The sequence below is a fragment of the Porcisia hertigi genome, chromosome 36, assembly GCF_017918235.1.
Source record: "Porcisia hertigi strain C119 chromosome 36, whole genome shotgun sequence".
In the NCBI taxonomy this organism is placed as follows: Eukaryota; Euglenozoa; class Kinetoplastea; order Trypanosomatida; family Trypanosomatidae; genus Porcisia; species Porcisia hertigi.
In genome coordinates this window covers 3042182-3056634 of record NC_090595.1, presented here as the reverse complement: position 1 = coordinate 3056634, position 14453 = coordinate 3042182, and the positions used below count along the sequence as shown (strand labels likewise).

At 55.2% G+C, this 14453-nt stretch overlaps 5 protein-coding genes across 5 annotated transcripts; all 5 read left to right on the top strand.

Moving 5' to 3' along the window:
- Positions 1-1163: 1163 nt before the first annotated feature.
- JKF63_00774 (uncharacterized protein) lies at positions 1164-2222 on the top strand (the record flags this gene model as incomplete). Its single annotated transcript, XM_067896823.1, has 1 exon — positions 1164-2222. One exon carries the CDS (start codon positions 1164-1166, stop codon positions 2220-2222), a length of 1059 nt encoding a protein of 352 aa, XP_067752980.1.
- An 836-nt stretch (positions 2223-3058) lies between these two features.
- Positions 3059-5950, top strand: JKF63_00773 (uncharacterized protein; the record flags this gene model as incomplete). The annotated part of the gene is made up of 1 exon (XM_067896822.1): positions 3059-5950. The coding sequence occupies one exon, from the start codon at positions 3059-3061 to the stop codon at positions 5948-5950; it is 2892 nt and encodes a 963-aa protein (XP_067752979.1).
- Positions 5951-7105: 1155 nt separating this feature from the next.
- Positions 7106-9250, top strand: JKF63_00772 (uncharacterized protein; the record flags this gene model as incomplete). The annotated part of the gene is made up of 1 exon (XM_067896821.1): positions 7106-9250. The coding sequence occupies one exon, from the start codon at positions 7106-7108 to the stop codon at positions 9248-9250; it is 2145 nt and encodes a 714-aa protein (XP_067752978.1).
- A 703-nt stretch (positions 9251-9953) lies between these two features.
- JKF63_00771 (uncharacterized protein) lies at positions 9954-10781 on the top strand (the record flags this gene model as incomplete). Its single annotated transcript, XM_067896820.1, has 1 exon — positions 9954-10781. One exon carries the CDS (start codon positions 9954-9956, stop codon positions 10779-10781), a length of 828 nt encoding a protein of 275 aa, XP_067752977.1.
- A 1905-nt stretch (positions 10782-12686) lies between these two features.
- On the top strand, positions 12687-13811 carry JKF63_00770 (uncharacterized protein; the record flags this gene model as incomplete). The annotated part of the gene is made up of 1 exon (XM_067896819.1): positions 12687-13811. One exon carries the CDS (start codon positions 12687-12689, stop codon positions 13809-13811), a length of 1125 nt encoding a protein of 374 aa, XP_067752976.1.
- Positions 13812-14453: the final 642 nt, after the last annotated feature.

Sequence of the window (14453 nt, the reverse complement as noted above, 5' to 3'; positions counted from 1 at the left end):
TTTTGCGCAGTTTGGCGGTTGGTGTCTCCGGTGTTATCTGTGGTGTTTTTGCTGGATATATATATATATTTTACATGTTTGTGTACATATATTGCATATATAGTGTGTTATTGTCTCTCCCCCCTCTTCTCTTCCTCCTTTTCACTTTCATCTTCTCTTTTTTGATGTTTGGACACCCGCCCTGCCCCCGCCTAGCCTCCGTGTTTCTATGTTTTTCTTCGATTTTGTGGTGTTCATGCGACATCTGCCCCACCCTACTATCATCATCAGCTGGCTCGTCCTTATCGAATTTTCATGTTGTAAGCATCGAGCCAAACCCCAACGGAGTGGGGGGTGGGCCGGAAGGAGAGAAGGAACCTCACAAACATCTCTTGTCCACAAACAAAACGAGCTCGAGTCTGAGGACTCAAGAAGTCGAACGGGGCTGTTCTCCGACCTTAGGTTCACAAGACAGTGCCCCTCTCCCCACCAGAGGCTGAGGCTCAAGGGGCAGCCTTGCACCAAGCACCACGGAGGCTGGTGCAAAAAAAAAAATCTTCCACAGGGTGGGAGGCTGTCAGGTTCCAGCAGCTTAAACATCAGGAGGAGTAGTGGCAGAGGGGAGGGGGTAGGGGGGGGGGGAGTGCGCGCACGCGGGTGTGTGTTACTTTTTTTATCTCGGAAACAACTGTCTTTCGGTTGCAGTGGACACATCGCCCCCCTCTTCCCTTCCTTCTCTTCCTCCTCGTCCCTTCTTCACTTCTTGTTGAGAGAGCCAAGAGCAAACAAGTTGTGGCGGTTTATAGCCCTCTACTTTCTACTCACTGTACATTCTCTATTATTCCGGTATCTCGTCTTGTTGCACCTGCTTGTATTTGAAACGGGTGCATTTTCATTCTCTCACACTACACTGGATACAGCTCTGCTGGCGTGCAGGGGAGGCTGCGCATCCGCTTCGCAGCTGTGTCCGCGTTCACCCTTGTGGCGTCATTCCACTGTGTGTACTGTGCTTGCGCTTACGTTTGACAGCGGGGCATTCCCACTCTCTCCCCTCCTTCCCCCCCCCCCCCCCTCCCCCCCAAAAAAAAAAATTCGCTCTTTCCCCGCCATTTTTTCAACCTTGTGCAGCTTTACGCCTGTAACTCCAAACAGTCTTGGCCACTTGGAGCGGTGTACCGTTCATCATGTTCACCCGAACGTGTTTCCGCCGTGCACCCGTAATTGAGGACGTTGTCGCTGCGTTCAAGGTGCTCGGTCTGACGTACAATCCACGAGCACCGGCATCAAATCGACCCGGCGTGGACGATGTCCGGCGGCAGTACCTCGAGATGGCAAGGCTCCACCACCCCGATCTGAGCAGTGGTGACGACAATCGGATGAAGGTAATTAATACGGCATATGAGCTAATCCAGTCGAGCGGCATTTTGCAAGGCGCCTACGATGCCGACGCCGGCTCAGCAGAGGGCGTTTCTCGGCAGCAAGGAGGTGAAGCCGCCACCAGTGCTAGTCGCTATACTCGCAAGGCTGTCATGCGCCGGCGCCGAGTGCCTGACGACTTTGCTAGCGGTGATGACTCTTCCTGGTCGATGAAGACGTCGCTGGATTGGCAGGCGATGATGACCAGCAGCGACACGTTCTCCGGAGAGATGAACAACCCCGCGAATCACCCGTTCAGTCATAACAGGTTCTTCACCTTTGAGGATGATCTCACCATCTACCGCATGATCCGCGGGGGTGCCACTGTGCGGCAAGTCGCCCGAACTATGGGCAAACCCGCAACGTTTGTCGAGCGACGCCTTCAGAATGCCCAGTTCAAGCTACGAATTCAGTACGTTCTCCGGCAAGACAAGCGCCAATCGACTGCAGCTTCGTCAAGGAGCGCGGCCTCTTCAGGCCCTGAGAGGCAAACTACCTCGACACCGATAACCGAACCTGCCACACGTCGTGCGCTTCGCCGCTCGCCATACGAGCATACGAATCCCGGTGCCACGGCTGCGGACTTCGATATACCCATGCGGAAGAGCGAATGGGAGCCGTCGTACCCAGAGTGGCAGGCGCCGCGTTACCGTGCTCAAATGTCCCTTGAGGAGCAGGGCAGGCTGGACGGTCTCCTTCGTGAGATGCCTCGTAGCGCTCATGCCTCCGGTAGGACAGAACCATCCTCGGGTAGTGCCCGCCACCGTGCTGCGTCGAAGATAGGCCGCTCCTATGAGAACTACAAGCGTCTGCGGCGACAGTCGTGAGCACTAAGAGTAAGCCCACGCTGGGCGATCCCAACAGACGAGCTTATCTTCACGTGCACGCTCTGCATATGTGTGCGCGTGCGAATGATGGCCCTTTGTGCTGGAAGGGAGGTGGAGAGGAGGCACCGCTGACGCAGACACGTATGGTGCTGCTGCTGTTCACAGTTCAGGTAATTCAAATCGTCAGGAAAAAAACACACGTATACCCCCCAAAAATACATTTCTAATTTTTACCACACCACCGCCACCACCACCTGAAGCTCTAGAGGTCAGCTCCTTCCTCTCTCATTGATTGATGTTTTACGTGAGCCACAGTGTCCGTCACGAGGACGTCACGCCACGCAGTGGGTATACTCCATGCCCCGATCCAAGAGAGGGTATCGGTCGTATTTGCTGAGCCTCTCCCTAATGATCCTCGCGGCACTCATGTGAACGCATGATGAGCAAACACCAGCGACATTTGAGGCCTGTCTCTCCTTGTCCCATTGATCGGTGATGAATACCGGTGATCCTGTGCCCACATATTTCCCTTCTCCCTCGCCCCGTTTCTGCAAAACCCAACGCCAGTGCGATAACCGAGATTCTGCGCCCATTCATTAGCGCGGTGAGTCTCCATATATACTATATATGTTGTTTATTTCACTACTGCTGTGCTGTGCCGTCCCCCCTCCCCCCAACCCCGATTTTCTCTCTTATCACCCGGTTCTGCTCCCCGGACTTTCGTCGTTTTTTTTTCGATGACGCAAAGTGCTTTGGCTCGTTAAGGTGGTCATACCCGCGCAGTGAAGATATAAAAAGAACAACAACGGTACGAAAAGGTGCACCGCCCCTCCCTCATGTTCGTCTCCCCCGATGCGGATGTCGAGGCCGCGCTGCCGCTGCTAAAATCGCTTTTTGCACTCTCTGACTTGGAGCACCTTTCGTGGAGGCAACTTTCTAGTAAAGATGGGTATATTGTGTCTGAACTCCCTCCCAACCCGACGCTGGGACTTCCCCAGAAGTGCTATAGGACGCAGTTTGTTGTGAATGCCGACCTCGATTCTTTTCACCACGTACTGAAGGATGAGGCTTCTATGCGGCTGTGTGACCCCACTTTGAATGAATTGCGCACCCTGGAGCAGCGCGGGTGCACCACACTTGTGTACGCGTCCTACGCATCGCCTTCTCCATGGCTGGTTGCTCCACGTGACTTTTGCGTCTGGTCGGCAGCGGTGTTCACAACGCAAGAGCAGCTCAGACGTGTATCCTCTGGTTTCAAGCTAGGCTGCGCTTTCGCACCCGACGGCGCTCTGGCTACCAGCGCATGTTCACAGTCCCGTCAAGGATGCGGAGGGGCGTCAGACACCGAGCGGAGAATATATTTGCAGAACAGCGTGACTGCGCCGGAGGTGGACGCAACGGCAGCTCCAACTCTTGAAAAGGGCAAACCGCTCGTCCGCGGCTTTATTCACTGTTTTGGATACATGGCCTTTGAGGACCCCGCCTGTCAAGGGGGGTTGCGCGTCATGAACTACTGCTGCGTCGATCCAGCTGGTCACATTCCCAAGTGGGTGATTGCTGCAGCTGTGTCAGAGAATACAAACAAGATGAGGAGGTTGGCAGCGCTCGCCGAATCAGCAGGAGCAGCAGCGCGGGCAGCGAATTGTACGTTGAGCAGTCCAAGTGCGCTCTCAACTGAAGAGCTGCAGGCGACACAACCGCTAGAGTCACAAATAGCAGTTGCAGATAGTCCTTTGGCGCTATCATTGATTGCCGAGGAAGAAGTTGTATCGACACCATCTCCTGCCAAAGGATATTGCGATCCAACCCCATCGCCTGCGGCGCCCACAATGGAGGGACCTTTAGCCAAGGAAACGGTCAGCTCACCTTCAACCAAGTTGGACGCAGTGGGTTCCATGGCCTCGCTGTCAACCGACTTTCCACCTCCCGTGCAGCCCCTGGCAGCTGAGCAACGGGGCTCATCGCCGCCATCAGGGATGAAGAGCAGCCCTGCAAGGGATCGCTGTCCGCACACTTCCATGTCCCCGAGGCAACCCGCCACCGCGAGAAGCCTGGATCCCCTGATTCAGCTCCTTAGCTCGCTTGCGCGGTCCCATGGCTGGCATACGCGGCGCGAGGCTGGGGGATTGGAGTATGCGGAGTTGCGAACATTGCCGGAGCCGTTGCGCTCAAATGACCCGCTGATCATGGCGATGCGCGTCAGCACGTCGCTCCACTGCCGTCTCGACACCTTTTCAGCTGTGCTGCGGAGTCCGGCACTAGCTCCGGTGATTGACCCGGAGCTGGTGCGGGTCCTCAACATTGGTGCTTCGTCGGGTGGATTTCACCAGACAGTCCGCCACAAACCCACCACATCGGTTCACGTAGCGGTGCCCGCTGCAGGTCAGCTGCGCCACTACCAGTTCGATGCAGGCGATTTGTTTCAGTGTCCATGGGACATGGCTCTGGAGTGCACGGAGGCGGAGTTGACCCAACCAGAGAGCAGTCGGTACGGTTTTCATGCGCCTAGCGTGCCTGCAGCAACGTATGTGTGGGTCTCCGCAGACAATACGAATAGCTGCTATCGTGGCGTGCATCCTGACAGCCATTGTCAGCACATGCAAGTCCGTGTGTTCGGCGTCATTGCCGTTGCCGTTTCCCGCAGTGCAGACAGAGTCCGCGTTTCGCAATACATGCTGTTCAAGCCCACCGTAGCCCTGCCGTCCATCTGTGTTAGCCGATGGTACCTTTCGCTTCAGAAGAGAAGCGCTGCCGCGGAGTTCTTGTCGGGTGTGTCGAGATGGATGGAGCGCCGCATGGATCGTCTTCGGTCCCTGTGCGAGGCGCAGCAGCGCCGCCAGAACTCTAGCAATATGGTGGCACTGGACAAAGAGCCCTTGTTGCATTTTCTGTACAAGGTGCACTGCGCCGAAGGTGATCGCGCGCTGGAAAGCCCAGGGACTTTGCGGTACGGTGACGTCTTCGCAAAGTATATTCCGTGGACCACCGAAGCCGCTAGCCCACCTTTAGTGGTTCTTTCATTGGTATTTCCGTGTTCTTTGACACAGCTGCGAGACTTTATGCTGTGCAGCTCGCCTCGTGATCGCTATGCCCTCGAAAATGGAGTGCACTCCTACGACGAGTTGCCCTCTCCACCTGGTTTCACGGCAGTGCGTGTCCAGTACGATGCAGCGAGCGCCTCCTTCCCGTGGGTACGTCTGACGCTTCTGGAGGCGTTCGGTGAAGTTCAGGGGGTGGATGTTCCGCGGCGGGCATTAGTGCTTAGTTGTGCAGGGGTGGATGAGGATGTGGGTAACGCATTCGAGGTGATGGACAGGGACGGCGAAGGCTTGGATCTCACCGTTGACGTCGACGAGCGCTTCGAGAACGGCCGTGTCTTCTGTTACGGCTGGGTAGCAACCGCGCCGCACGGCGATGGTGCACGCGCGTGCGCAGATGGTCCCTCAGTGGGGCTGGGGCATTCCTGCACTGGTGTCACGCACATATCCTCAGAGGTCTGTAGCATGCGCTCAGCTTTAAACGACGAGGCTAAAGAGATCGCTCAGCACCACCCCGAGTACATCGTTTTGATGAAGTATCTGAGCGTCGCCCTGCCATGCTCACACCAACCCGATCTTGACGCCGCTGGACTACCATGCGGGTTTATCGCGGAGCAAGCTGCAGTGCTACAGCGCTTCCGCGATGCGGTGTGCATGTGGAGCTCCATCAACGTTGCGTCATCTCGGTAGTCCTTGGCCCTTTTTCTTTCCGTTTTTTTTTTCATGTTGTATTCGAAAGGGGGCTACGCGGGGTCATTTGTTGTGTGCTTGTAATTGAGCCGCGCATGAACGTCTGGAAGCGATTCTCTCACCTTTTTTTACCCCTCCTTTTCACCCCCACCGTTCCCCCTGGTCCCGCTGTGGAAGGATGCATGAATCACTGTGGAATCGTGATCCGGCGCGGTGGAGCTGCTTCTGTCGACCTCAGTATTTTTGTTTTTTTACTTCCCTTTGTTTTCTTTGTTTTTTTTTTTTGGGGGGTGCAGTTGCGCAGTTTTAGTTTCGCTGTGGTGTGTGGATTACATCATATGCGTTATCGTAACGACAGCATTCGCGCGAGCATGCGCAGACTTCTTCAGATGACGTGCGGGAGAAACGGGGGATTAGCCCAACTCTTTGCGGAGACACTTCTTTCCCCTCCTCGCTAAGCACCATTGCCTCGCATGAGCAGTGGTGCCCAAGGATGTGACCCCTTTTCCCAAGAGTGAAGAAATATATATACACACGGAAGGGGTTGGTGCTGTTGCATGCTACACTGTTCACCCCCCCCCTCTTCCTCCCCCCGTGCCGCTTTCCTTCGTTCACCGCCCAACAGGATACATCCCATCTCACAGGTCTACGTCCGCCGTGACACTCTTTCCGTGCCTCTCTTCATATAGTGCGAAGGAGCTAAACGTTTTTGGTGCTGCCACGCCCTCTAGCTGTATCTTCAACACGCCTCTCCCCTCCGCCCCTGTCTCGCTCTGCGTTCTGCAGTTTTGGATGGGGACACAGTATACCTGCCGGCTCCAGTTGCGGGAAGAAGAAAACGCAGGATTTTAATCTAAAAGAATCCCCCTATTTTTTTTTTTGTGCAGCCTCGGAAGTTCACTGGTGAGGTGAGAAGCGCCCATCGCTGCATTTGGAGTGGCCTCCTCTGCTCTCTCCACGACAGCGGAACCTCCAGATCGTTCCGTCTTGGGTGTCGCAAGGGCGAGGTGGCAACTCCATTCCTGTGGCGCACCTCTGCAAAGTGACACGGACAGGACAGCGCCGGCAGCACTGTTATACGGAACACTCGACGTTGTGCCTCGTTCGCTTCGTCAAGTCGTGCAGGTCATCAACGTTTGTTCACCCAAAGCAGAAATGCGGTGCCTTCGAGTTGTCCAGCAACGGCGACGCCGTATTGCTTATTTGTGCGCGTCAGATGCCGTTCAGCAACTGCTACATCAGCGCCGGCACATCACAAGCACCCCATCCGTGTCTTCCACCAATGCGGGCACCACGGCTGGGATCGGTGCTGAAATGAGGGCGAAGGGCTTCCACCACTCCACCCCCAACTTCAGTACTGCCGAGTTCTCTGACACAGTCGATCCCGCTGATCTGGCCAATGACATTGTCACGGAAAGCACTGTTGGTGTAGACTTCGTGCGCGACATCTACGGCCCGTGGCTGGTGATGACCGAGGATCTCCAAGGTGAGCTGTTCGTGGACCACGATCATTTTGTGTACTACCGCCCGGCGAACGGGCTCGGCTACGGAATTGGCAAGCTGCAAGTCCTCGACGCAGGGGCCACCGGCACTGCCTTCACCTGTCACCTGGAAAGCTACAGCTACCAGCCGACAGACACTGTGGTGCCTCAGTACGGCCTCACGTTTGACATCACCGGAATGGTGAAGCGGGTGACGGCCAAGTCTTCTGATTACACAACCTTCTCTCTAGTTGGAGTGTGGCGCCGAAGGAATCGCAACACCGACTTCCCCTCGCTGCTTCCTTCGCAGCGAAGTAAAAGCGGCGCTCCCGTCATGGGCGCGTCTGGTGTCCCTTCAACGGAATTTGTCGGCGACCAAGACGCACTGGGGGAGTTGTGTCCAAAAGCGAGCGGTCAATTCAACGCGGCAAAGCTCTCCCCGTGGGATGCCTCCGCCGCCAAAACGCCGTTTGTGCCCAATGCGGAGCTGCAGTGCGTTTTTGCCCAGGTATTCCCAGAGCATCTGCATGCTGACTCGCATGTGCGGCGTGCCGAACGACGCCGGGAAAAAGAGGCGGCGTCTCATCTCGCTGGCTCTGTCGGCAAGCCTTCTGCGTTGCACATTGACCTGGCTCAATATGCCGTGGGCACGATCCCGGGAATTTATTACATACCCGACTACATCTCAGCGGCCGAGGAGACGCAGATGCTCAAGTTTGTGAAGGAGACACCCCAAGAACTGAAGTCGAAGCTGACCAAGCGCACGTGCCAGGAGTGGGGCTGCACCATGTGCGAGACCTGTCAAAAAAGCTTCGTGAGCGATGCAAATATGCCGCCATGGGTCCAAGAGTGTATCGACATGCAAGTCTACGATGGGCTCTTCACGCCCACCACATTTCCGAATAGCGTGCGCATTCATGAGTACCAACAAGGCGAGGGCATCGGTCCGCACTGCGACGGTCCCATCTACGTGCCAATGGTGACTGTACTCTCCTTGGCCTCGCCTTGTCTGATGAGCTTTTATCCAAAGCAGCCGCTGTACGAGAGCCAGCCGATGAACCACTACAACGACACTTTCAAGTTCACTGAGGGTGACATCGGCAAGAAGGTCCCACTGCAGAGTGTTGTAATGGAGCCCAGATCACTGCTTATCTTCACTGGTGAAGGCTACTACCACTATCCTCACGGCGTATCCGACAAGGCTGAGGATGTTCTGGTGCCGGAGGTTGTGGGCGAGGTGGTGAACCGAAGATTCTTGCGCGACCCGAACGTGCAGTCGATCCCTCGAAAATACCGAGCAAGCATCACAACGCGAAACTTAATGGCCCGCTGTAGCCACCAACCAGCTCGGACCGAGTACGCAATGAAGCGGGCTTGGTATCTCTACAATCATTTGCCGATCCCTAGTGAACTCTTCACCCAGGCGCCGCAGCTTGCTCATCTGCCACGGTCCACCGGTGAATCCGTCGGGGTGAGCTCTAGACTGCAAGAAAAAGCCAGCTCCAGTGGCATCCCGTCCTTGGAGAAGCGTGTCGACAGCGCTTTTCTCCCGTCTTCCCCCTCAGGCGCCTTCGCGGTGGATAAGGAGTTGCGCGCGGCGATACACGAGCTGAAAGCAGGCCAGGACGAGCTCCGCAACAGCGTGGGCGAGCTCAAACAGCTGTTAGCGCTCTCCATCCCAGCGCAGGCCACTTTTCAGACGGAGATGGCCACCGTCCTGAACCACCTCTCATCTTCGGTGCTGGGACTAGAGAGCAAGGTAGATGATGTGCTAGAGATGACGGAGAGTGGGAAAGGTACGAGCTCGACAAAGATGTGATCTCTCCGCCGGCGGCACTTATGCGCGATGTTCACCTCCTCCCTCCCCCCCCCTGCCCCACACACCTCTCACTCTTGCCACTCCATGGTATTTCACATCAGCTGTTTGTGTCACCCCCCATTGTATTTGTCGGTGTTGGCTGGCGTGGCCACAGCGCCTCATTTTTCGCATAAGCGAAGAGAACAAACAGAAAAATTGTTCACAGAGGGCATGCTTGTGGAGATGCGTGTCTTGAAGGGACTTCCTGAGATCGAGTTCATTCTCTGGTGGCAATAACAAGAAGAGAATGACTCGGTACCCCATGCATGTTGCCCCCCCCCTCCCCCTCCTCCCTTCCGCTATCCCCTCGTCTTTCCCCCTCTCCTTTCCCTCCTCCACTCTCACTGTCAAGGCTTACCGTCTTGACTTGAGAAACGTATTTCTCTACTTGATCTGTGTGCTGCATTCGTGTTGGTCTTTTCACCCCCCCTTTTTTTTGTATCTTGTGCATGTGTGTATGTGAGTGTATGGCATATTCGCTCACATCCACACCATGGTGAATATCCCCTGAACAGGGGCTGCTTCCACCGGTACGACCCCCCCCCCTCTCTTTTTTTTTTAATGGTCGCTTTCGTACACCGGTAAGCATAACTGAACGAAACCACAACGGGGAGAACACGTTGGTGTATAGAAACAGGACACAGGTGCTGCACTCCTCAGAACCATGTCCACCAATCAAGAGGAGATTGAGATGATCTTGAGCATGTTCAGCGACGAGTGCGAGGGGTATGAGGGCACCCCAGACTCAGTCGTTGTGCACCTGCCGTTTCACTTCGAACTGCAAATCACACTCCCCCCACGTGGGTATCCAGAGGAGAGCTACCCGCAGCTGTACCTTCTCTCTAGCCCCAATTCGCAGATGAGCAGCGCCTTCTCTGCGAAGGTGAACCGCCGCATGCGCGATGAGCTCTCACTCGGGGCTCCGATGCTGGCGCTCCTCATTCCCTTGGCCCAGAGCGTGGCTGAGGAGTTGAAGGAATTGAAGGAGAGGACCGAAGAGGCGCGACGGACTGGGATAAAGGAGGGGGAAGACCAACTGCAGTTAGGGGAAGAGTACAGGCAAGAGACACGTATCGATATTTGGTCAGGCGAGGTGATTGTAGACCGCCGATCGCAGTTTGTGGCCCACATGGCCCCTGTTCACTCCACCGACGAGGTGGGCGAGGTAGTGCGGCATCTGCGCTCAATCAAAAAAATTGCCTGCGCAGCGCACCCTACAATCTACGCCTACCGCTTCACTGATGCGAACGGCTTGCTACACCAGGACAGCGACGACGACGGGGAGAGTGGCGCATCCATCAAGATGATGTTTCTGCTGGATCAGCTACAGGTCGATGGCTACATTGTGGTTGTGACACGTTGGTGGGGAGGAATTCAACTCGGGCCAGACCGTTTCAAACACATCATGGAGGTGACGAAAAATATCCTCCTGACGATACCAGAGCGAGAGAAGGAGCGGGCGACATCAGCAAACCGGAACACGTTCAAGTGACACACGGGATGCCGGTGGCGGACATTGAGAAGACGTCGTGGGCAGGGGTGATGGTGGTAGTGGGAGGGGAGGGGGGAGGGCACGCGGAAGAGAGGGGGAGGAGGGGCCGGAATGGATTGCAGAAAGCGTGGCGCGAATGATACGAGAGGCATGTACACCCCACAGGTGACGGCATCCGACTCTCAGAAGTTTGGATACATTACACTTTTCGGTTGTACGTTCCCCCCGCCACCCCCCTCTCTCACTCGCCTATCCTTACTCCTTTCCGTGGTTGGAACATTGGATGCACATCGCAGTTGTTTGTCTTATGCGCAGCTGGATGGCCGGCATTTGGTGGATACGTCCCCCCCCCCCTCGATTCGGAAGCTCGCAGGTGCTCAATCGGGAACAGTGCAGAACATTGAACGGTGTAGATGAGTCATGCGTCAATTCACACTTTTGACAGAAGAAGATGAAGGGCCAGGCAAATATATTGGCGTCCTGACGGTGTCGAGTATCATTAATCCATGTCCCTCCATGGAATCATGAAAGCGTGAGGAAAATGTTACATCTCCTCCTCCATGAAGTAAAAACTGTCGTGGAGAAGTGTAAAACACTATAACACAACCTCCGCGACGATCCCACTTCCGCGAGACCCTAACTCGAAAGCAAAGCAGGAAGAATCAGTCGAATTAACTTTATCCCCCTCTTATTACTCTAGTTAAGATCGGTGTCGGTGCGTGTTCGGCGGCGATTGTGGTGTTGTCGATCATCGTATGGGTAATGACTTTGGGAGTGTGACTGAGAAGGTTTTTTTTGTTGTTGTCAGCCTGGTGCCCAAACTCTCCAAAGCCCACTTCAGCCATGGGACGGGGGGGGGAGGGGCTATTGCGTGAATGAGGGAATGACTCCGCTGCTTATCGCTCTTTTCCAGCACTCGACCTCGTTTGATGCCCCATCCTTTTTTTTCCTATTGTTTCTCTTTTTTTTTTCTTCCTCTTGAACCCGTCGAGAAGTTCACCCTCCTGACCAGTTTTTTTTTTTTTTCGGTATTTCTGCCTTATCGACCAGAGTCGTGATTGCACGCTAGGCTGTGCGCCCTCTGCCCAAGTTGTTGCTCTCGCGCTCATTGGCCGCGAATGATCGTCCTGCTATCGGCGAAGGGGAGAGGCTCACGGAAAAGAAACACGACGAAAAAAAACGCGTAAATATTTTTGGTTGTGTGTGTAGCTCTCCTGTGTGGCCTCCCCCACTCGGCCTTGATCAGATGTCCAAGTCCCTTTAGCACACTAGCACTCGTGCCTCCCCCTCCCCCGTCTTTCTCTGTTGCTTCAGGTCGCGCCTTTACACGAGAAGCGTAAAAGGTGGCAACGCCCTGAGGAGGAGGAGGAGGTGGGGAGGGGGGGGGGAGGGGGGGTAAAGAGCGGACGAAGAGAAGGGGTGCTTAATTGGCATTTTCGGGACTCACACAAAGAACATTTGGGATCTTTTTTCCGAGTATTGGGAGTGCACTGCAGCGTCGAAACTCCTAGGGGGATTCCCAGAGATGCCCCTGATGTTTACTTCGCGACACACCTGTGTGTTATCGTTGCGCAGCTACGTGTGTGTGTGCACCCCCGTCCCGTCCACATTTCAATGCTCTGGCGTCTGACAATCTACCACGCTGTAAAGGTCTTTCTCCTTTTTTCCCTTTCCCCCGCCGAGCTGCCAGAGAAGATCCCCACATGCCAACCGCTCACGAAGGCGCACACGCACACAAATATACAGACAGACACGTTTGCTGACACACACACACACACACGCACGCACACACAGAAAACGTAACGACCTCCTCTCTTCACCTCTTCGCGAGACAGTGTAACATTCTCGCTTCCTTATCATCATCCTCGACTTGTCTTCTCTTCCGTCGTGATCTACTCTATAATAATGTCGAAGCCGCATCACGCCACGCTAGAGTCCATCAAGTATACCCGCGGCTCTTTACGTCTCCTGGATCAGCGCAAGGTGCCTCTCGAGACTGTCTTCGACGATGTCCTCACTGTGGAGGATATTTGGTCGGCCATAAAGGAGATGCGGGTGCGTGGTGCGCCAGCGATCGCTGTCAGCGCCGCGCTTGGCATCGCTGTGGCGACTCAGAAGAGAGTTATCGACGGCGACCTCAAGAGCGGCAGCGAGGTGCAGGATTTTTTGATCCAGAGCTGTGACTACGTGATGACGAGCAGGCCGACCGCCGTGAACCTCTTTAACTGTCTGCACAATCTCAAGGCGCAGGTGAATGAGCTTGACGTGAGCAAAGAGGCCGCCGAGGTTGCCCAAGCTTTCGTTGCGTTGGCCGAGGCGGTGTATGCGGAGGACGTAGCCTTCAACGAGGGCATCATGCAACACGGCGCTGCTCATATTTCAGCCGCTGCCAAGGCTGAAGGTCATGATAGGGTAAACATTCTCACAATCTGCAACACAGGCGCACTGGCGACGTCGCGCTACGGCACAGCACTCGGCGTCGTACGCCAACTCTTCTACAGCGACATGTTGGAGCAGGTGTACGTGTGTGAGACACGGCCGTGGAACCAAGGGGCTCGGCTCACGGTGTACGAGTGCGTACAGGAAGGCATCCCGTGCACTCTCATCTGCGACGGGGCAGCCTCGTCACTGATGAAAAGCCGCAAGATTGACGCCGTCATTGTGGGAGCTGACCGCATTTGCCAGAACGGTGATACGGCGAACAAAATCGGGACGTACAACTTGGCCGTGTCGGCAAAATTTCACGGCGTGAAGTTCTACGTGGCCGCCCCCACGACGACGCTTGACGCGAAGACTGCGAGTGGCGACTACGTCAAGATCGAGGAGCGTGAGACAACGGAAATAACGACAAACATGGCCACAAAGCAGCGCGTCGTGGCAGATGGGCCACAGCTCTCCATTTGGAATCCCGTCTTCGACATTACGCCGGGTGGGCTCATCACCGGTGGTCTCATTACTGAGAAGGGTGTTCATGCACCAGCGGCATGCGCCCCGTACTACGATATTGCGTCCATAATAGCTCAGGAGTGAAAAGGTCCGTGTCCGAGGAGTGAAGAACAAACGGTGTACTGTTGTAAGGTACCTCTTCCGTTCTTTGGGGAGCGTTCGATGGCTTCTTTTGCCCCTTTTTTTCTTTTGGTTTCCTGTTCCTGCTTGCTGTTTGTAAGGAAGATGGATGCTTCCTCGTCGGCGAAGAGCAGTGACTGACGCACCTTGCATAATCGAGGGAGCATGAAAAAGAGACCACCTGAGACACCAAGACGTCGCGACATCAAACATACCGTCAAGTGCAGCGTGGTGACACGTTCAGTGGGAGGTATACCGGGATCCCTCCTCTCTTCCACTACACTTCTTCGCCTCCTCCTCCTACACACAGGCGACGCCACGCGCACCTCTATTATTATTAACATTAAGCTAGACGTCTTCCAGGAAACTTCTTTGAAGGGGAACTTGTCTGCCAGGCTGCCTGCCGCTCCCCCACTTTCCCCCCTCCCCCCTTTTTTCACTTCTTTGTGTGGCTTTGCTTTTTTCCACGGAACCTGCACTCTACCTCCACCGCCTCTTTCCTTGTCTTTTCTGTTTTCCCCCTCCCCTCTTCTTCTGCGCAACCCCCAACTAAAAAAAAATCAGGTACACGCCCCATTGCAAGTGGCGAGTATCGTAGTCACCCGC